Raw genomic sequence first — 20,647 nt, 5'->3', positions numbered from 1 at the left:
TTTTTTTTTAAGATTTTATTTGACAGAGACACAGCAAAAGAGGGAATACAAGCAGTGGGAGTGGGAGAGGGAGAAGCAGGCTTCCCGCCAAGCAGGGAGCCCGACGCGGGGCTCGATCCCAGGACCTGGAATCATGACCTGAGCCGAAGGCAGCCGCTTAACGACTGAGCCACCCAGGCGCCCCATCCATAATTTCTTTATTCATTCATCAATTGGTGGACATTTGGGCTCTTTCCATAATTTGGCTATTGTTGATAATGCTGCTATAAACATGGAGGTGCATGTGCCCCTTCAAATCAGTATTTTTATATTCTTCGGGTAAATTTCTAGTAGTGCAATTGCTGGATCATAGGCTTTAACTTTAAATAATCAACGTAATTCATCATGTTAATGGACTAAAAAACCATGTGTGATCATTTCAATAGATACAGAAAGAGCATTTGACAAAATTCAACATCCACAGCATCTACGAAAAATGTCTCAGCAAACTAGGAATAAAAAGGACCTTCTTCAAACTGATAAGGGACATCTATGGAGAAACTATAGCTAACATCATACTTAATTGTGAAAGACTAAATGCTTTCCTTCCAAGTTCACTCTCACCACTTTTGTTCAACATTGTATTGGAATGTAATAATGTCAGTAAAATAAATGAAAGAATTCCAGAAAGGAAAGAAGATGGAAATCTGCCTTTATTTGCAGACAATATGATTGTTTGTACAGAAAATCTCAAGGAATCTGCAAAAGAAGTTACCAGAACTAATAAGTGATTTTAGCAAATTTTCAGGATGCAAGGTCAGTATACTAAAATCAAGTGTATTTCTATGTAATAGCAATGGACAATTAGCAATTGAAATAAAAATATCTTTAATAATTGCATAAACTATGAAATGCTTAGGGATAAATTTGATAGAATATGTGCCAGACCTATACATTGAAAATTATAAAACATTGTTGAGAGAAATTAAAGAATATCTCAATAAATGGAGAACTGTATCATGGATTGGAGCACTTAATATTAAGATGTCAATTATTTCCAATAAGATCTATAGGTTTTTTTGTAATACAAATCAAAACCACAGCAGTTTTTTGGGGTCAGTTTACAAGTTGGTTTAAAATAATTTATTTAGTTATTTATTTGAGAGAGAGAACATGAAGGGGGGGGACAGAGGGAGAGGGAGAGGTAGAATCTTAAGCAGGCTCCACACCCAGTGGGGAGCCTGATGCAGGGCTTGGTCTCATGACCCTGACATCATGATCTGAACCAAAATCATCGGTTGGCTGCTTAACCGAATGAGCCGCCCAGCTGCCCCTGATTTTAAAATTTATATGGAAATGCAAAGGCTCTAGATTAGCCAAGACAGCTTTGGAAAAGCTAAACAGGATTAAAGAATCTACACTGTCTGTGTTCAAGACTAATTATAAAGTTACAATAATAAGACACTGTGGTATTCATGCGAAGACAAATAAATAGATCAGTGCCACAGGATGGAAAGTCCAAAAATAGAGATACACAAGGGACATTTGATCTTTGACCAAGATGTCTAGACAATTAATTAATGAAAAAAATCTTTGAACAAATGGTGTTGGTACAGTTGGATATCCATATGCAAAAGGCAGTGCATCACAACCCTCTTTCCTCACATTATTTACAAAGATACCTCAAAAATAGAACACAGACCTAAATGTAAGAGTTAAAACTATAACATTTATATAAGAAAACTTAAGAGAAAATTTTAGTGTCCTTTGGTTTGGCAAAGATTTTTAAAATAAGACACAGGGTGCCTGGGTGGCTCAGTTGGTTGAACTTTGGACTCTTGGTTTTGGCTCATGTTGTGATCTCATGGGTTGTGGGGTGGAACCCTGACCTGTGTCTGGCTCCCCACTCAGTGAGGGGTGTGTCTGAGATTCTTTCTCTCCCTCTCCTTTTGCCTCTCCCCCCACTCATGTGCGTACGTACACTCTCTCTTTAAGAAAAAATAAAATAAAATAAGACACAAAAACATGAACTACAAAAGAAGAAGCCAGTAAGTTGGTCTTCATCAAAATTTTTAAACTTTTGCTATTCAATGACTTTTTTTAAAGATTATTTATTTTTATTATTTATTTGAGAGAGAGCGAGCACAAGCAGGGAGGAGGGGCAGAGGGAGAGGAAGAAGCAGACTCCCTGCTGAGCAGGGAGTTCGATGTGGGGCTCCATCCCAGGACCCCAGGATCATGACCAGAGCTGAAGGCAGGCTCTTAAGCACCTGAGTCACCCATGCGCCCCTAAACTTTTGCTATTCAAAAGTCACTGTTATAAAAATGAAAAAGCGAGCTATAAACTTGGGGAAAATATTTGCAAAACACATATCTGGCAAAGGATTTGTCTCTAGAATACACTAAAAAAAACATTTCAACTCAATCATAAGAAATCAAACAATTAAATTAAAAATGTGCAAAATTTTTGAACAGGTATTTTACCAAAGAAGAGATCTAAATGGAAATAAGCACATGAAGAGTTGCTTAACATCATTAGTCATTAAGGAAGTGCAAATTAAAACTATAATAATGGGGCGCCTGGGTGGCTCAGTTGGTTAAGTGACTGCCTTCGGCTCAGGTCATGATCCTGGAGTCCGGGATCGAGTCCCGCATCGGGCTCCCTGCTCGGCAGGGAGTCTGCTGCTCCCTCTGACCCTCCTCCCTCTCATGCTCTCTGTCTCTCATTCTCTCGCTCTCAAATAAATAAATAAAATCTTTAAAAAAAAATAAAAAAAAAATAAAACTATAATAATGTACTACTACACATTCACTACATTGGCTAAAATTTAAAATATGGATCATACCAAGTGTTGACAAAGATGTGGAGCAACTGGAACTCTCCTATATACTGCTGGTGGGAATGTGAAATGTTATAACCACTTTGGAAAATTGGCTGTTCTTAAAAAGTTAAGCAAATACCTTATATACTGCCTAACCATTCCATTCCTTGGTATTTGTTCAAGAGAAATGGAAGCCTATGTCCACACAAAGAAGGGGCATGAGGACACTTTTGGTGGTGATGGATATGTTCATTATCTTGATTGTGCTGATAGTTTCACGGGTGTGTGTATCTGTTATACTCATCAAATTGTACACTGTAAGTATGAACAACTAATTGTCTCTTATATTTCTTTTTTTTAAAGATTATTTATTTATTTATTTATTTATTTATTTATTTATTTATTTGACAGAGAGAGAGAGAGAGCACAAGCAGGTGGAGTAGCAGGTAGAGGGAGAGGGAGAAGCAGACTCCCTGCTGAGCAAGGAGCCCAATGGGGGACTCTATCCCAGGACCCTGAGATCATGACCCAAGCCAAAGGCAGTTGCTTAACCAACTGAGCCACCCAAGCACCCCTGTCTCTTACATTTTAATAAAGCTGTAAAAAATATATTAGTTAAGATGTCTTTAACTTCAGATCACAGAAAAATAACTCACAATAGCTTAAAGAGGAAGGAGGATTTAAGTTGAAATTCCCATGCTTAACAATTAGAGTAGATGTAGGTGGCTTCAGGATTGCTTAAATCAGTGGCTCAGTGACATAATCAAACCTCAGTTCCATCTTTCCACTATGTCACTCTCAGTTGTTGCCTTAATCCTTGCTCTGGTTTCCCTGTTGGGTCACAAGATGGCTGCCACAGTTCCGGACATCCCATCCAGACTAAACATTGTTTATCACCTAAATCTAAACCCTGACCAATTCAGGCACTAACAGGCTGTTTGGTTTCTTCTATGGGTGTGGCTCACGGAATTGCTTCTCAGTGTAGGCTTCTCTTAGGGGAAAAGTTTAGAAGTAGCAGGAACAGACCTCACTAGAGCTGGTCAGGGAAATTGAGGCTCAATTTCATCTAGCTTATGACTCCAGCTTTTTGCAGTAGAGTCAGTAAGTGTTCTATGACTACAACATGAGCCACGTGGAGACAGTCACATCTCAGAGAACATCATTAGATGGTTTTTTTGGAAGAGGAGGAACAATGGGGGCAATGGGGTCCATACAGAGCTTTTCTTCTGCTTCTGATCACACAGTTTTTAATACATACGAAGGTAAGTTGGGGGTTTAATAGAGCATAGTCTAGGAGTTCCAAACTTAATGGCTGTAAGAACCATAAGGTAACACAGATGTGTGAATCTGATCAGATATAAGACAATAAGGAGTGGTGAGGCCTATGGCGATCTAGACAGTAAAACACTATCCCCACCAAAAAATAGAGCATGGGGAAACAAAACCCCTATGGGCCGGTTTGACATCCCTAGAGGAGTTTGAGAACAAGGGATGTACATTAGTTTCCAACTGCTGTTGCATCAAATTGTCACAGACTTAGTGGCTTAAAACAGCACAAATCAATTTTCTTATAGTTCTAGAGGTCAGAAGTCTAAAATCAATGTGTTGGCAGGGCTTTGTTTCTTCCGGAGCCTTCAGAGGTGAAGCCATTTCCTTGCCTTTTTCAGCTTGCATTTCTTGGCTTGTTGTCCCTTCTTGTATCACTCCAAACTCTGGTTTCTGTTGTCACGTCTCCTATTACCTACTCTGGTCTTCTGCTTCTCTCCTATATTCACATGAGGCCAACTCAGATTATCCAGGATAATCTTCCCATCTCAAGATCCCTAGCTTAATCACATCTGCAAAGTCCCTTTTACCATGTAAGGTAACATATTCATGGGTTCCAGGTATTAGAATGTGGACATCTTTGGAGGTCCATTATTCAGCCCCCATGTGATATGAAAGCTGAACTGATTGGACATCTATTCTCTAAGGGGCCATGAAAACTCTTGGGAAAGGAGAGAAGAGCCTAGTGAAGGGGCTTGGTGTGGACTAAAGCCTGGGTTGTAGAGGTGGGTCCCGGGATACAAGGGTAGAGCCCAGGAAGGAAGGTGGCTTCTGGTGAGCACTCTACCAGGGCCAGGCAGTGGAGAAACCTCCTGAGTGTGCCATTCTGGGCAGGATGTGCTCAGAGCTGCAGGCAGAGAATCTGAGGGTGGCCACAAAGGCCCTACCAATCCTGGCCGAGGATAGGACTTTGTGGTCAAAACTGGGTATAGCATCTGAGACCACTGAGGTGAGGCACAACAGTATCAAAACTCAGGCTCAGGGCCAATGTGAGAGGATGGAATGCGAGCCAGAATTCTGCAGATGACTCCTTGGGGAGACAGGTCAGAAGTCACTTGCTGGTGACTTAAAAATGGGAGGAAGGTAGGGTTCCCCTTTGGTCAAGGGTATGGGCTGAGCGTAGGAAGTCCCTGGCCAGGAGCTGGGGAAATGGGATCTGTGCAGACGGTGTGAGCTGTCTGAGTCAACACCAGCAGTTGGGCCAGTTGAGGGCGTGTGAAGTGGGGGCAGGCCAGAGGCTGTCTCTGCTTGAGGCGGATGCAGATACCAGGTGATCTAAGCCCAGAGATGAGAGAGCCACAGGAGTCAGAGCATGTCAGAGTTGCTGGCAGGGTTTTGAGGCAGGGATAGGGCAAATCACTGGTCCCAAGACCTCCAGATCTACAGAAACAGGGCTAGATGCAGGTGGCCTGCCTCCCAGTCCTAGTCCGGTCTCCCCGCTTAAGGCTGGTGAACATGTCATCCTAGGTGCCCCTTGTCAGCCATGACTCAGTGCTGCCTGAGAAATAGCAGCAGAGGGAGGGCTGGTGGCCCTTGAGCATCTACTGGATCCTACAGTGGCCCAGAAATTCTTGGGGAGCATGGGGCATATCTGCACACGGGGAACACCAAGTCCCCAGATGTTCCTAGGAGGTGGAGTGAGTTATCATAATTTTAGCTCTGTCCACTTTGTCCTGGAATTCCTGCTGTCTGAGCTGCTGTGAGCTGTCCCAGGGCTTTGTGGCTTTTTCAGGGGAGCTCTGGGCTACCTACCCTCTCCAGGTTGCCCTGATTCAGCTAAAGCCCCAGGATCCCACCTGGAAGACAATGTGCACAGCCTCAGAGGTGTGGACTTTCCCCGAGGGATGAGGGGCTGGGGGGCTGAGTCAGCCGCAGGGGAAAGAGTAACGGGCAGTGTACCAGGAGACAAGCGTGACCAAGCAAGCACATTTACAGCAGGGCATGGCTGGTGCCCTGACTCCTGCCACTTGTGGATGCTTATAGGGCTGTCTTTTCCATGCTCCCGAGGCTTCCTTGAAATGAGCTCCCTTGCTGACGCAGTGATCAGATATCCTTGTCTCTTCCTGACTGTGACCTGAACTGCCTTTCATCTCTCCTTTCACATGGTTCCTACCAGGATTCTCCGCCTCCCCCCCCCCCCCATCTTAGCCTTCTCTCTCTCTTTTCAGGCCAGGAAGGAGAAGTCAGGCCCTGGGGGTGCAAGAGGCCAAAGTCTCAGTGCCTTACAACTCTGGGCAGAGGGGTCAGGTCCATGCATTCCAGAGCCGGATTGTCTGCATTCTAATCCTGACTCCACAATTTACTAACCGTGTGAATTTGGGCAAGTGACTTAGCCGCTCTGTGCTTTGATTTTCTCAGGTGTAAGATGGGGGATAACAATAGTACTTATCTCTAGAAAGTTACTGGGAGGATTAAATGAGTCAGTGTATGCAAAGTGCTTAGGACAGTGCCTGGCACCAAAGTGGCACTCAGTGATGGCGCTCTCTGGTTGGTTTCTACCCTCCCCTCTCCCTCCTCCCTTGTCTCCACTGCCCCCGCCCCCCCCCCCCCCGCCACCGCCGGGGCCTGCAGGAGGCAGAACAGCAAAGAATATCCATGAAGGGTGGTGGGAAGGTTAGGGTAGCTAGTGGGCAGAACCTCCAGTCGCAGAGCTGGAAGTGGCAAACTGGTTTTGAGTTTGGACCCTGGTGTAATCTAGAGGAGCAGGGGCCAGCCTCCTGACATCACAGCCTCTGTGGTCGTTTCTCGCCGGCCTTGGCTGCCGGAGGTTCCCATTGGCCCTCACAGAGGGGGAGGAGCCTGAAACAAAGCCTCTGATTGGCTGCTTTCATTTAGTCCCTTGTCAATTTCCAGTCTGATAGGGAGGGGGAGGAGCGTAAGATATTTAAAACTCGCAGAAATATTTGAATAAGGTAGAGAAGGAAGGAGGGGAGAGGGTGGAAAGAGGGGCAGGGGAGGGGGTCCAGGGAAGAGATTCTTCTCCAATTCTCTGGGATGGTTTATAAAGTCCTGGGGTTGAGGGCAGGGGACTGGACTGTATGGACTTTTGGGCCACCGGCTGATGTGGAGCGGCTGTTACATTTGAGACAAGAGAGATAAAAGGAAATGCTTCACACAAACCTTTTAATGACGCGGTCTTGGTGGAATCTGTTCAGGGCAGGATACCCCTGGGAGGTGCTTTCCTGAACCACAGCCTGGACCCTTGGGCCGCCATTTCCCCTTTCCCTTCCCGGAGGGGATGGCTCAGGACCTGTAGTACCCTCACTCCCTTTGGGGCTCTGTGAGGCCCCTTCCCAGTGCTCAGAGTACATTCTCTCGTGCTGCGGCCTGGAGCGGGACCATCTTCTTCCGTTGCTCTTGCTCCTGCCGCCTTGGCTTTCCTCTCCTCCTGGGGGCAGGAGAGCGGTGTCCTGGGTATGCAGCCTCCAGACCAGGGCTAGGAGCTGGGGGCTTCCCGGGAGTCTCCGCTCAGCCGCGCCCAGCTACCATCTCTCTGCCCCATCTACTGCTCCCTGGAGCCAGGAGCCCAGGAAGGACTCTAGACCCCCAGCCAACTGGGGAAGTGGACAAAGAGCCCTGGCCTGAACAGGGAGGCCTGGGTTTGAGTCTCGGTGCCACCCCAGCCTGGGCGTGTGACCCGGGTTAAGTCCCTACTCCCACCTGCTTTCCATGTCCTGCACGGTGTCTGGCAGTGGCTGGCCCAGGGTCTCTGGCAGGAGGGCAGTGACAGCGCTGGCGGCCACGGGGACCGCGCCGTAGATGAAGAGAGGCACGGAGGGGTAGAGCTCAGCAGTCATGCCCACCAGTGGGCTCACGATGCTGCCCACACGGGCCATGGTGCTGCCCATTCCCATGCCTGTCTGCCTGTAGGGCTCAAGGTGGGGTGCTGTCACTCACTGTTCTAGCGTGAATGCTGAGGTGCTGGCTGAATTTGGGGTCAGGGCAGCTCAGGCTGAAGCCCCCTGGTCCCTCCTCTATTCCCCCTTTGATTAGCAAACCAATTTGGCATTTGTTTTGGAGATTAAAACAAAACAAAACAACAGGGTGGGAAGGGCTCTGGCCAGAGAATCAGGAGGCTGAATTTTGCCTCTGCCCTTAACTTGCCATGTGACCCGAGGAAGAGTCCCTTTTCCTCTCCGGGCCTCAGTTTCCTGAGCTGTCAAATGAGACAGTTAAGTTAGGCCAATCATTCTCAGATCTCCTGGGGGATTTTGAGTTCTAGTTGCCCCAGCCCACACAGTCTTATTGGGTTAGAATCCCCAGGGGAGAGGACCTGGAAGCTGCATGTTAAGACTATGTTAAGAACATTCTCTGAGAGAGCAGAGGTTAAAAACCTTGACTTAGGAGACAAACCGCTTGGGTTCAAATCCACGCTTCCTCACTTATAAGCTGTGTGACGTGGGGCCAAGTCACTCAACCTTTCTGTGGCTCAGTTTTCTCATTGGTAAAATGGGCTTGTCATGAGGATTCAATGAGTTGATATTTATAAAAATTTTAAGAAGATGCCTGGTGCATAGTAAGTGATTTATACTGTTGCTCTTTTCTCTGAAATTCTGTGAGGGCGCAGGACAGCAACCATGACCCTGCTCATTCCCAGCAGCTTAGGGAAGCCTGGCCTTTCTTTGACATCTCATGTGAATTTTTCGTCCCATTCTTAAAATAGACATGTGTTTCTTTTTTCTCAATGCAAAAATGCCCTCCCCCCCGTTTTGGCTCTCAAAAAGCAGTGCTGTGTTTATCCATACAGCTACCAAGCACCAGCATTATTAAATGTGGCTCTTGTGATAAGAAATTACTTTCCTGTTTGGTCTTTGGTTTCAGACGTACCACTTGGTTTATAGATGAAATTTAGATTTGATGGCAGCTTCTAACTTGGGCTTTGGAGATCAAGGTGGAGTGGGGGAGGGGGAACTTCGATGAATTGCCTCTGAGATGTGTTTTCTTGGCTCTCAACCCTGCCCCAGATGGTGTCTCCTTTTGCGATCTTTTCCTTGGATCAGGTAAGGGCTTAGTGGGCAGGTGCATCTGTGTTAGCCACGAAGTATATACTGAGCAGCTGATACACACCTTGCAGGAGTGGATGCTGGGAGGGGGCCTTGGGCTACGGCACGCTGGACGGTGCTCTGGGGTCTGACCTCTGTGTGGGGGGGATGTCTTGTCCCAAGACCCCTCCCACTAGGCTCCACTCACCGGATCACTGTGGGGTACAGCTCCCCAGTATAGAGGAAGATGCAGTTGAAGGAGGCAGCCAGGCAGCCTTTCCCCAGCACAGCAAGAGAGGTTCGGACAATGGACTGATCTAGAGATAGAAAGGAGGGGGTCAGTGGGAGCTCGGGAGTGGGGGTTGAGAATCTGGGGATAGGGCTAAGGGTGAAGGACCAAGGTACTCGTGGGTGCTCACCCTGGGGTACCACCCCGTTGACCAGGATGCAGATGCCTGCCAGCAGCAGTGAGGCCATCTGGGCAGGCCGGCGGCCCAGAGAGTTGATGACAAGGAAGCCCACAAGCTTGGCAGGCAGGTCCACGGCACCAAAAATCACCTGGATTAGGTAGATGCTGACCCCAAAGCCCTGCAGGTCCATGACCAGCCCATAGTAGGCAAAACTAGTGGCAAACCTAGTGGGGAGGGATGAAGGATATGGAGTTGGTTAGGAAGGCTTAAGTGGGGGGGCTGCTCATTCAAAATAGGGGTGAGCTACACTATGACCCTGCTTCAGAAGCTGGAATCTGCCTTGGCTAATCTTTCTTCAGACATTTAGTATGCATTTAGTCTAAGTGTGGGGTAGTCCTCCAATACCCCAAATTTCTCAATCTTCTGATAACTAAGATCCCCGGTGTATTAGGGGATTTTCACTTAGTTGTCATGTAAGATTTATATAGTTTTAATCTTTATCTTATCTGTTGATACTTTAGCTTATCTACTGATACTGGGCTGAGGGCAGGTGGATTTTCAAGCCACATCTTTAGGGTCAAGGTGTTAGGAAAGGCCAGAGCTTTGCAGACCTGTGCACGGTTCTGGGATGGTTGTGCTTCTTAACATGTCAGGAGCCCACAGAATGAAGCTCAGGTTATTGGATAAGACCCACAACCTGGAGTAAATCCCAAATTGGAATGAAAAAATTCACTGGTAGAATTGTTGACCATGCTTCACCTAACTGTCATGGGGTTACTCTGGTGATGGGCTCAGGAGGGGAGCATATCAGAAGGGTAATGGGGAATGTTGCAACCGGAAAGGACATTTTTGGCTGATACCAGGCCAACGTGTACTTCTGGAGATGAGTTTTAGTCATCTTATTGCCCATGCTTGTGTTTCTGGCAGGCCCTGCAAGGCCAGTAAAGTCTCCCAAATGTTTTGCAAGCCAGACTGGTCTCTGCCTTCAAGATGTAATTCTATTGACTCTGGGGCTCATCAATCCTGATGAGGTGTTTTCATATTGGAACAGAGTTAATAAAAGGAGAAGAAGATGGAAAGATTGGTGCCCAGTATGGGGACTGGAAGCAAACTGAGGGGAGGTCATCTGGTTCTTCAAGACTGTCCCTGGTGGAGGATTACTGCCTCTCATGGGAGGTCTGCTGACTTTTCCTCCCTTTGTTCTGGTTTCCTCCACCCATTGCATCCACTCTTTCCCCAGCCAGCCTTTTGTCTCTTGGTCTGTCTGTGTCTCTATGGCTCCGTCTGTCTGGGCCTACCACAGCGTGGAGAGGCAGAAGAAGAGGTGGCGAAGGGCGGGGCAGCGCAGCAACTCCAAGGCGGAAGCCTGGCCTTTGCCCATGGTCAGCTCCTTCTGCAGACTGGCCCGGAGCACCTGCCAGGATGGGCAGGGCTCAGGGCCTGGACTCCTCCAGAAGCTCCTCCCAGCCTAACCCCTTACTCAGGGAAGCCCTCTGAGACCTGGGTTCAGGGTTTGAGGGTAGAATCCTCGTGGGGTGTCATGGGAGGTCTTGGGGTGGGTCTCACCTCCATACTTAGCTTGGTCCCCTCTTCCCGCTTCCCATTGATCCAGGCCACTCTCTGTAGGGCCCTCAGGGTGAGATCTAGCCTCCCAGAGGAGGAGTACCAGCGGGCCGACTCGATGAAGAACCTGGGAGCGGGGGTGGGTGGGGAGGTGGTGGGGGGTAGGTGTCAACATGGCTTCAGTTCCAGTAGGCTCGGCTGGGGGCAGGGGTGGGCTTCCCAGGGGACTGCAGTGGGATTTCATTTCAGACTGGGAACCCAGGGGTTTTGCCAGATCCATCTCTCTAGGACCACAAAGCAGCATCCAGCTTGGGTGATGACCCATTCCCCAACCCAGGAGCTCAGCGTTGAGGTGTCGGGTAAGGGCAGTAGCGCAGGCAGGGTGGAGAGCCGGTGGTGGGGGCGGAGCTGAAGAACAGGATCCCTGGGGCGGGAGGCAGATCCTTCCTCCCACAACCTCAGTTCTCCCATCTGTCATACGGAGACACTGGCCTGGGTCTGACCTTCTGGTCTTGACCTTCTCTGATTCTGTGGTGGAGTGTGCAGTGGGATTTGGGGGATGTCTTGTCCCTTGCCGCCCTCTGGGCAGCCCTCGGGCACCCCTGCCCACCCTGGGCCCCACACACCAGGAGTAGATGAAGAAGGCGAAAAAAGGCACGGAGACCAGGAGCTGCAGGTGGCGCCAGTGGGGCACGGCCAAGGCCACCCCGGCCAGGAGAAACTGGCCCAGGCTGTAGACATAGCCAGTCAGGGTGCCCACACAAGCCCGCGTGTGGATGGGCATCCACTCCACATCTGGAAAGAGGGTGAGAACAGAGGGGTGCCGCTGACTGGGCTGCCGGGTGGGTGGAGACCCCTGGGCCAGACAAAGACCCCTCTCTCCACCCAAACTTTGATCCGTCCTGGAGCTCAGTGGAAGACACATCAAATGAAGATGGGTGCCATGATGGGGGAAGTAGGGGACTTTTGGTGGAGGAAGGAATGGGAAGACGGGTTTGGAATCCCTAGGAATTGTCCCTTCCACTCCCCTGCTGTGTCTTGCTGCTCCCCAACTACTGTCCTGGCCAAGGCCCCCTTTCCCTTCAAAGTGTCTCTGACCACTCAGTGCTGGCTTCCCTCAGCCTGGGCCAATTCAGTGGCCAGAGCAGCTTGGAAGAGACAGTGGTTTTCCTCCATCCAGGAGAGTCAAGGTGGGAGTGGGACCACCTTTCCGCTGTGGTCTGAAGAGGCCCAGCTTTGTTCCTTGTGGGCTCCTGATTCGGCTGCTGGGGCAATGACTTGGACATGTAGACTGGGTTTTGGGGCTGAATTCTCTAGGTGTGTTGCCCTGGCCCTGGCCCCATCCCGGTTCATTCCTGTAGTCCAGAGAACCCCCAATCCATAGATTCCCTTCTGGGTTTGAGGGATGACCTTGGGTAGATTCTTGCCCTTCTCCCCAGTCTCAGGTTCCTCCTTTGAGAACCAGGGGGAAGGGGGTGATTTATCAGAGGATGCCCATTGATGGTTCATGGACAGACCATGCTCAGACCATAAATGTGTTTGGTCTACATGATGCTGGCTTGCCCTATGTTAAAAATATTAGAATTAATTTCCAACATTACAAAACTGGGGTATTTTACATTAATAAAGAGGAGGCGGTAAGATCTGACAACCCTGACCCTTCTGGCTGGAGCAGCTGAGTGGCTGTGGCCCCTCTGGATGGGGCTGTGACCCTCCTTTGTCTACAGTCCTCACCACTCCCTAATGCCTCTTGTACCCAGTCGGCTTCAGTCATTTATGGGAACCGCCTGGCCCTTAAAATGGAGTTTGCAATCGTGTCTAAATGAGGGGTCAGGATGGTATGAGTCCGGGAGAAAGGCTGTTATGTTGGCCGCCCAAAAGTGGGCAGGCAGGACTCAGGAGGGGTTGGCTGGGAGAGGAAGCCGAAAAGGGGCTGCTGGGTTGGGGGGTCAGAGAGGAGTGGGTAGGGACCTGCCCTGCCCTCCCGGCATCCCTCACTCAGTGTCATGCAGTTGAGGGAGATGCCAGCCAGCGACATGCCGGAGAGGAGCCGGAAGGCACAGTAGACAGGGAAGGTGGGAGCGAAGGCGGCACAGGTTCCTGACACGGCCGTCTGCAGGTAGTTCAAGATCAGCAACTTGCGGCGGCCCAGCCTGTGGGGGGAGGGGAGAACAGCAGCAGGGATCCTGAGGGCTGACCGTGCCAGGCCGGGTAGGGAGAGGAGTGCCTGCCCTGGGGGAGGCTCTGGGCTGGGGGTCTTTTGAGGACCTGTGCCGTGTCCTGAGGCTGGCCCTGTAGGTCCTCAGACCAGCCCCAGTGGTCAGGCCAACTTCCCACCTGGTTCCCATGAACCCAGCTGAGGCCCGGGCCCAGCCCGGCCCGGTGGCTCTACACAGGACTGACCTGTCTGCCAGGTAGCCGAACACCATGGCTCCGAGAAGCACCCCTACCATGTACAAGGACTGCGCCAGCTGGCGTAAGGCCCTGTTAGAACACACGAGGTCCCACTGTGGGGAGAGGAGGCAAGGGTCAGGCAGAGATGAGCCTGGGCCACCGGGCTCCCCTTCCCCTCCCTTGGGCTGGCCCTCTGAGGCCTACGTCACCCTCTTCCCCTGACATTTCCCTTTGCTGTTTGCTTCCCCAGTCCCGGTCGCTGAGAGACTTTTCTTGACTCTGACGTTCCCCTTTTCTGTAAAGACCCCCATCTTGAACCCCTCTCTTCATCTTCCCATCTTGGTGTCTGGAGAATCTGAGACTGTCTGTGTGTGTGTGCATGCGTGTGTGTATGCCTCTGTCTGTCTGTCTCAGAGGGGAAGGCAAGTCTGTTTGGCCTCTGGAGCAGGGGGCCCAGGTATCCTCACCTCAGTCACGATGGTGGAAGGGAAGGTGCTGTTGTCATAGATCCAGCCGTTGGTGCAGGGCTCTGTGGCCCCCGTGCCGTTGGGAAAAGGCGGTCCCTGTTGGGGGATGGTGAAGAGGAGGCAGGACTCCGGCTGCCCCTGCCTGTCCCGGGGCAGCCAGGCCTCCAGCTCCCCGTCCTTGCTGAGGTTGGCGTCGGCAGGCGGGCGGCAGTGGTGGGTGGGGATGGCAGCGGTGAAGTTCTGCAGGGTGTTGTGGGAGGCCATCAGGAGCAGGGGGAGGACCACCAGAGTGACCTGGATCTGCTGGAAGCGGCCGACACCCCCCACCTGCTGCAGGAGGTCGTTGAAGGCCATGGGGCCAGGCCCGGCCAAGCGGCTGGGGGCTGAGGACTTCTGTCTGTGTGTCCGTGCGCCTGCCGTCCTTAGCTAGAGGAGAGAAGCCGCTGTTGCTTCTGCAGCTGAGCTGTTCCTAGAGCTGACTCGGAGCTGGCTCTGTGGGGGGACAGGAGCCTGGCTAGCTGCCCCTCCTTCCTTTGCTCTCTCCGTCTTCTGTCCCTCCCTTTCCCTTGAGCCTCCCCTCACTTGGGGGTGGGGTACTCAGCTTTCAGGGTCTGTGGTAGCCCTGACCCCTACATGGGCAGGATTTAATCCTTGGCCTGGAGGGAATGAGTTAAAGTGTGACTTGGTATCAGAAGGATTAACCCTCTGAGTATCCTTGTGTCAGTGGAAATTCTCCAAGTGGGTATAAAGGGCAGGAGAGTGGACTGGAGTGGGGGTGGTGAGACGGGATGTACTGGGAGGGCGTGTCTGGGCATCTGGGGGCCCGAGGGGGTCAGGTGGAACCTTACTGTCTTCCTTTTAGTGAGAAGACAGGTCTCTGGGAAGTGTGGTGGCCTCTTAAGGGACTTCTGTCCTTTTTAGTGGACAGGATCCAAGCAGTCTGTCTTTGGGAAGGGTTGCCAGAGAAAATACAGAACTCCCAGTATCGGATCAACAAATACATTTTATTGTAGTGTAAATATATCTCTAATATTACATGGGACATACTTATACTAAAAAAATATTCATTGATCTGTAATTGAGATTTAACTGGGCATCCTGTATTCTTATTTGCTAAAATTGGCAGCCCCAGTCTCTGGTCTCCTGGGGACAACTCAGATCTTATGGGACCACAGTTTTGTTCAGTCAGAAGAAACTAAAGAGGTCAGAGGCTACTTTTGAAGGACTGGGACTTAAGACCAACATCATACATGATGTAGATCGATTCTTCCAGTGTCTCAGCTTTTACCTTCTGGCTTATTCTGATTCAAAATTTTCCCTTTGTCTCGTTGTCTCTGTCCATAATTTTTTGTTTTTGTTTTCATTTTTTCAGTTGAGCATGAACTTATTTTATTTGTAGCCACAACTCTAAGACAATCACTTGATTTCCTCCAACGGTTTGGCTTCTGAGCCCTGATCACTCAAGATCAGGGTAGTGCCAAGTTCTAATTGGATGGGCTTCTATGAGCTCTGATTGGTTGGATCATGGGTTGGGAATGTCAATAGAGTGAGTTGCAACTTCTTGCTTTTATTGAATTGAAAAAAAAAATTTTTTTTTTAAGTAGGCTCCACACCCAGTGCAGAGCCCAGTGTGGGGCTTGAACTCATGGCCCTGAGATCAAGACCTGAGCTGAAATCAAGATGCTTCATTGACTGAGCCACCCAGACACCCCAACAACTTCTTGCTTTTAATTTGCATAGTGCATAGTATATAAAACATGGACTCTGGAGTCAGTTTACTTGGATCTAAATCCTCATTCCACATTTGCTGGTTGTGTAGTGAGTGCAAGTTGCTAAAATCCTATATTTCTCAGTATTCTTGTTTGTAAGATGGGTATAATAATCGTGTCTGCCTTGTTGGGTTATTGAGGGTTAAATGAGTGAATCCTTTAAGTAAAGATCTTAAAGTAGCCACTGCCCTAGAGCTCAGTGAGTATGAGCTGTTCTTATTATTTGTTTCTGGTAAAAAGGTGAGACAATCATATGGATTTTGGAGAGAAAATAGGCCTAAGCACATCTTACCCTAAGAACAGTGATTCTCGGGCGCCTGGGTGGCTCAGTTGGTTAAGCGACTGCCTTCGGCTCAGGTCACGATCCTGGAGTCCCGGGATCGAGTCCCACATCGGGCTCCCTGCTCAGCGGGGAGTCTGCTTCTCCCTCTGACCCTCCTCCCTCTCATGCTCTCTGTCTCTCATTCTCTCTCTCGCAAATAAATAAAATCTTAAAAAAAAAAATAAATAAAGTTAAAAAAAAAAAAAAGAACAGTGATTCTCTACTGGAGGTGATTCCCCCCAACTCCCTCCCTCTCCAGGAGACATTTGGCAATGTCTGGAGACATTTTTGGTTGGATTTAGATTCAAGTAAACAGACTCCAGAGTCCATGTTTTATATACTATGCACTGTGCAAATTAAAAGCAAGAAGTTGTTGGGGTGCCTGTGTGGCTCAGTCGATGAAACATCTTGATTTCAGTTCAGGTCTTGATCTCAGGGTTGTGAGTTCAAGCCCCGCACTGAGCTCTGCGTTGGGTGTGGAGCTTACTTAAAAAAAAAAAAATCAATAAAAGCAAGAAGTTGCGACATGCTCTATTGGCATTCCCAACCCATGATCCAGCCAATCAGAGCTCATCAGATCACTGGGGTGGTTAGCAATCCTGGCGTACAGTGGGTAGAGTCCAGGGATGCTGCTGAACATCCTACAATGCACAGGACAGCTTCCCATAATCAAGAATTTTCTGGACCCCAAATGTCAATAGTGCTAAGTTTGGGAAACCCTACCCTAAGAGATGTCTCAGACTTATTTTGAATAGTGATCAATCCCATACCTGCTTGGCCAAGGATATTCCAGGCATACAGATGACTCCTACCAGAATATTTCTAAGAATGCCCATGCTCTTATTGAATTAGGGAAAATGTTTGCAAGGTGAGGAGGAGAACTCCTCCTCCACGTTCTGCTGGAGTACAGTAGAGTAGCCTGGACTCTGAAGCATGGTGGCCCTTCCTTTCCTAGGCATTTCGTCACTGGAGGAGTCAAATCAGGACCCCAACCTTCCTGGGTCCAGGCCAACATTCTTCTCCACCATGTTCTAACTCGATTGTTGGTTTGAGGGTTCATGCCAGATTATTCTTTGTGGTGTGTTTCCATTTGGGGTCTCTGGCTGTCCCTCCCTGTTACCTGTCTTGTACGGACTGTCCATCCACCTCACTTCATCAGATACTTTGGCATATATCCGAACAGCATGGATGGTTAGGGTTCTGAGTTTTATGGGAGGTAGCCAGGCCCCGTATGAATTAGCTGATGCAAAGGGCCATGAAGGGAGGGGGAGTTTCTCAGTTCTTCCAGGCATAAATCTCCAAGTCATATTGTTGAGGGGAAGCAGTTGTATTCCCAACTTCTCCTGTAAGGACTTAAGATGCCTGCTATTCTTGTGCAGTTTACCCAAACTACACTTTTGTATTAAGTTGGGAGGGTGTTTACCATCTGTTGAGGCGCTGGGATACATGAAGTCTTAGACTGTTTCGGACCTAGTCTGTCTAACTTCAAAGCCAGATTGTTTCCTGCTGATTTAGAGGTGTGTGCTGCCCAGCTAAAGAGGCCTTAGGACTCATCCAGTCTCATTATGTACAGAAGAGAATAAGGAAGCTCAGAGAGGGATGTAACTCAGCCCAGCTTCCCCCTCCCCTCCCCCCGAATGTTGGTTCTGGGCTGGGACCCAGTGGGTGTCCAGATGCCTGACAACATTCTCTAGGCCAAGGTATATAAGAGCCTTGCGGCCTGGGGATGTGAGGACAGCTGGACAAACAGCTGGGGCCTCTGGGGCCAATCTCCTGCCAGGACTTGGTGCCCTGATGGGGGCGTGGGAGGAGTGTTGAGGGCAGTGGGGGAGATGGCCTCTACAAGCACCCTCCCTTTCTGAGCGTGAGCCCAGCTTTGCCTTTGAGAAGAGCCCCCTCCCTAGGGCCTGACTAGCTCCAAGCCAGGCTGAGCCTGGAAAAGGCTCAACTGGACACTCCAGGGACTAAATTGTGGTTGGCTCCTGGGATCATCTGGCTAGCAAGGAGACTTCCCACCAGCCTCCCAGCTCATGGAGGGTTTCTGGATGGAAATGCTACCATAGCGAATGATTGGCAGAATGAGAACTATCCTTTAGGGACATTCTGGGTCATTAAATACTCAGAGTTGGACTCCCTGGACCGACTGGAATGTGAACTTCAATTCTGGCCATGCTCACCAAGAAGGGGTCAAATCCAGGACTTCTGATTGGCCAAGAGCTACAGAACCACATACGATCAGAGATGAATGCTGTCACTCACATGAAAACTTCTCATGGTACAGATAAGGAGACCAAGGCCCAGAGTAGGCAATGGATTTGTCCTTGGTCACACAGAAAACCCATCTAGAACTCGGTCCTCTTGATTCCCAACTGAGATGTGCTATTAGGGTACAATGCACACCAGATTCTGAAGACTTATGATGAATTAAAGGCTGTAAAATATCTTTATCGGTAACCTTTATGTTTATTACATGTTGAAATGGTAATATATGGGTATTTTGGGTTAAATAAAATATATTATCATATATATATACTTAAAATTAATTTTACCTCTTTTTAAGAACTAGCTACTAGGAATTTTAAATTACATAAGTGGCTTGGTTCCACTGGACAGTGCTGGTAAAGAATATTTGAGGAAGGGGTCTTAGGAAAGAACTCTGGGGAAGGTCAGTGTTCAGGAGACGATACAGGGAGAGGAGCTGCTTTTGGAATTGTTTGGTTTGGAAACCCTTGAGTTTAGCTTAAACAAAACAAAAGCTATTCAGAGAATTCAGGATATTTTCTTGAGCTCAGTGTCAGAAAATATATCCAGGGCTGAGGAGGACCTGGAATCCATTAAGAATCCATGTGAATAGTCTCACTGAGTCTTTTTATCTGGGCCCCTGTGTCTCTGGTTCTCCCTTTCTCTGTGCCCTTTGCTTTTTTTTTTTCTCTGCAACCGGCTTTCTCTGACCCACTGGCATCAGGGCCAGCCCACCCTCATGCTAACTTGCCTTCCCAGGACAAGGGCCAAGGCATGGACTAGAACCTCTGTGACTCAGATCCCCAGCCCAGGAGGGAATACATGATGAACGAAACTTGGATCAGAAGGGCCCTCTTGTCCAGTCAGTCATGACCAGACCTGGAGGTCATGTAACTATTCAGTTGGCAGGTTCAGGGGATGTTGACCTTTGAGGAAGGGGTGGGGCAGGACGGGCAAAGCAGAGTTTTGTAGCATTTACAGGAAACCCTCCAGGAGACGCTGAAGGAGCAGCTGCAGTATGGGAGGGAGCTTCATGCCCTTGGCATCTCAGAAACTGGGAAAGGGGGACGAGGCCAATAGGACCGAAATCGGCTGAGAGGCCAAGTTAACACAAGTTGATAATGACCTGTGGATTCAGCACTGGGGGTGCCGAGTGCTGTATGTGACAGCTCTCTTGGGGAGGGGGGAGAGCCAGAGTGCTGTTTGAAGATGTACGAGGTTAGAAGGTACAAGGCAGGGAGGCACCCAGCTCCTTTATAAAGTTTAGTTGTGAAGGGGAGAAATTTCGAGACAGTGTGGCCCCTGCCGGGAGATACGACTCCAAGGGGAACTGGTTGGTTTGGTTGGTTTTCATTAAGATAGGAGAGGCGGGAGCTTATCTGACTGGTGATGAGAAATGAGCCAGGAAAGAGCTAATAGGTGGAGGAGACCTGAGGGGGAAGACATCCGAAGGCTGCCTTCCGGAGGGGCTGGATGCAGAGCCCCATTGGGAGGACGGACTTTCTGCTGGGACTGAAGGGAACTCGGGGCACATGGGGTGACATTGGTGGCCTTTGACTATGGCTGCGGTTTTCTCACTTCAATCGGACACAGAGCTGTCTGGTGTCATGGGCCTGGGACGTCATTGGAGACCTGGGGCAAGCAGGTGGATCAGATCGGGACTGGAGCAGCACAGGCTTCCGTCTGCAGCAGCTCTGGGCTTGTCTCGTCCTCTGCTCACGCGCACGCTGGGACACGTACGTGCACACACGGCGTCGTGCACACAGTGTATTTCCAAGCACAGGACTTGCTATGGGCTATTGCGTCCTCACCCAATTTGTATGTTGATGCTCTAACTTCCAGTGTGATGGCAATTTGAGGTGGGGCCTTTGGAAGGTAACTGGGGATAGAAGAGGTCATGAGGGTGGGGCGTCATGGTGGGATTAGTGTCCTCCCAAGAAGAGATGGCAGAAACCTTGCTTTTCTCGCGCACTCCCTGCCAAGTGAGGACAGACTGAGAAGGTCGCTGTCTGCAAGGCAGGAGGAGGGCTCCCACCGGAAACAGTCTGCTAGCACCTTGATCTTGAACTTCCCAGCGTCCAGAACCGGGAGGAAGAAGCACTTGCTGTTTAAGTGGTCTGTCTGTGGCATGTTGCTATCACAGCCTGAGCAGGCTTGGTGTATACGCAGCTCTGCGTGCTCACACATGCACACACAGGTTCCCATCAGCCCAGCCTCTACGTACCCGTGTGCCCATCCCTGCGTGCAACACACAAGTCCCGGTGATGGTTGTGTAGCGCACACATCCGTGTGGTGGCCTGCCCCCTTCTCCCTGCCACCCCCATTCCTGAGCAGTGTGGCTTGAGTTCATTGCCGTTTATTGAACCCTCCCA

The 20,647-nt window shown here is 49.5% G+C and overlaps 1 protein-coding gene across 1 annotated transcript; it reads right to left on the bottom strand.

The window, feature by feature from the left end:
* Positions 1-7,230: 7,230 nt before the first annotated feature.
* SLC22A6 (solute carrier family 22 member 6) lies at positions 7,231-14,544 on the bottom strand. Its single transcript, XM_031024819.2, has 10 exons — positions 13,944-14,544; positions 13,486-13,589; positions 13,081-13,235; positions 11,709-11,877; positions 11,086-11,209; positions 10,818-10,933; positions 9,529-9,743; positions 9,318-9,426; positions 7,788-7,991; positions 7,231-7,515 (listed from the first exon to the last, which is right to left on the bottom strand). The coding sequence occupies exons 1-10, from the start codon at positions 14,295-14,297 to the stop codon at positions 7,428-7,430; spliced, it is 1,638 nt and encodes a 545-aa protein (XP_030880679.1). The 5' UTR covers positions 14,298-14,544; the 3' UTR covers positions 7,231-7,427.
* Between the last annotated feature and the right edge of the window lie 6,103 nt (positions 14,545-20,647).

This window comes from Leptonychotes weddellii, chromosome 11 (genome assembly GCF_054177405.1).
Source record: "Leptonychotes weddellii isolate Sample4059 chromosome 11, ASM5417740v2, whole genome shotgun sequence".
NCBI lineage: Eukaryota > Metazoa > Chordata > Mammalia > Carnivora > Phocidae > Leptonychotes > Leptonychotes weddellii.
This window is presented reverse-complemented; position numbering and strand designations above follow the sequence as displayed.

Excerpts from the sequence above, each read along its gene's own strand:
- SLC22A6 (XM_031024819.2), bottom strand. The coding sequence starts at position 14,297 with ATGGCCTTCAACGACCTCCTGCAGCAGGTGGGGGGTGTCGGCCGCTTC. Across the intron at positions 9,744-10,817 it reads TTCTGCCTCTCCACGCTGTG|GTTTGCCACTAGTTTTGCCT; the intron begins GTAGGCCCAGAC and ends CCTCCCCACTAG. Across the intron at positions 9,427-9,528 it reads CAACGGGGTGGTACCCCAGG|ATCAGTCCATTGTCCGAACC; the intron begins GTGAGCACCCAC and ends TTCTATCTCTAG.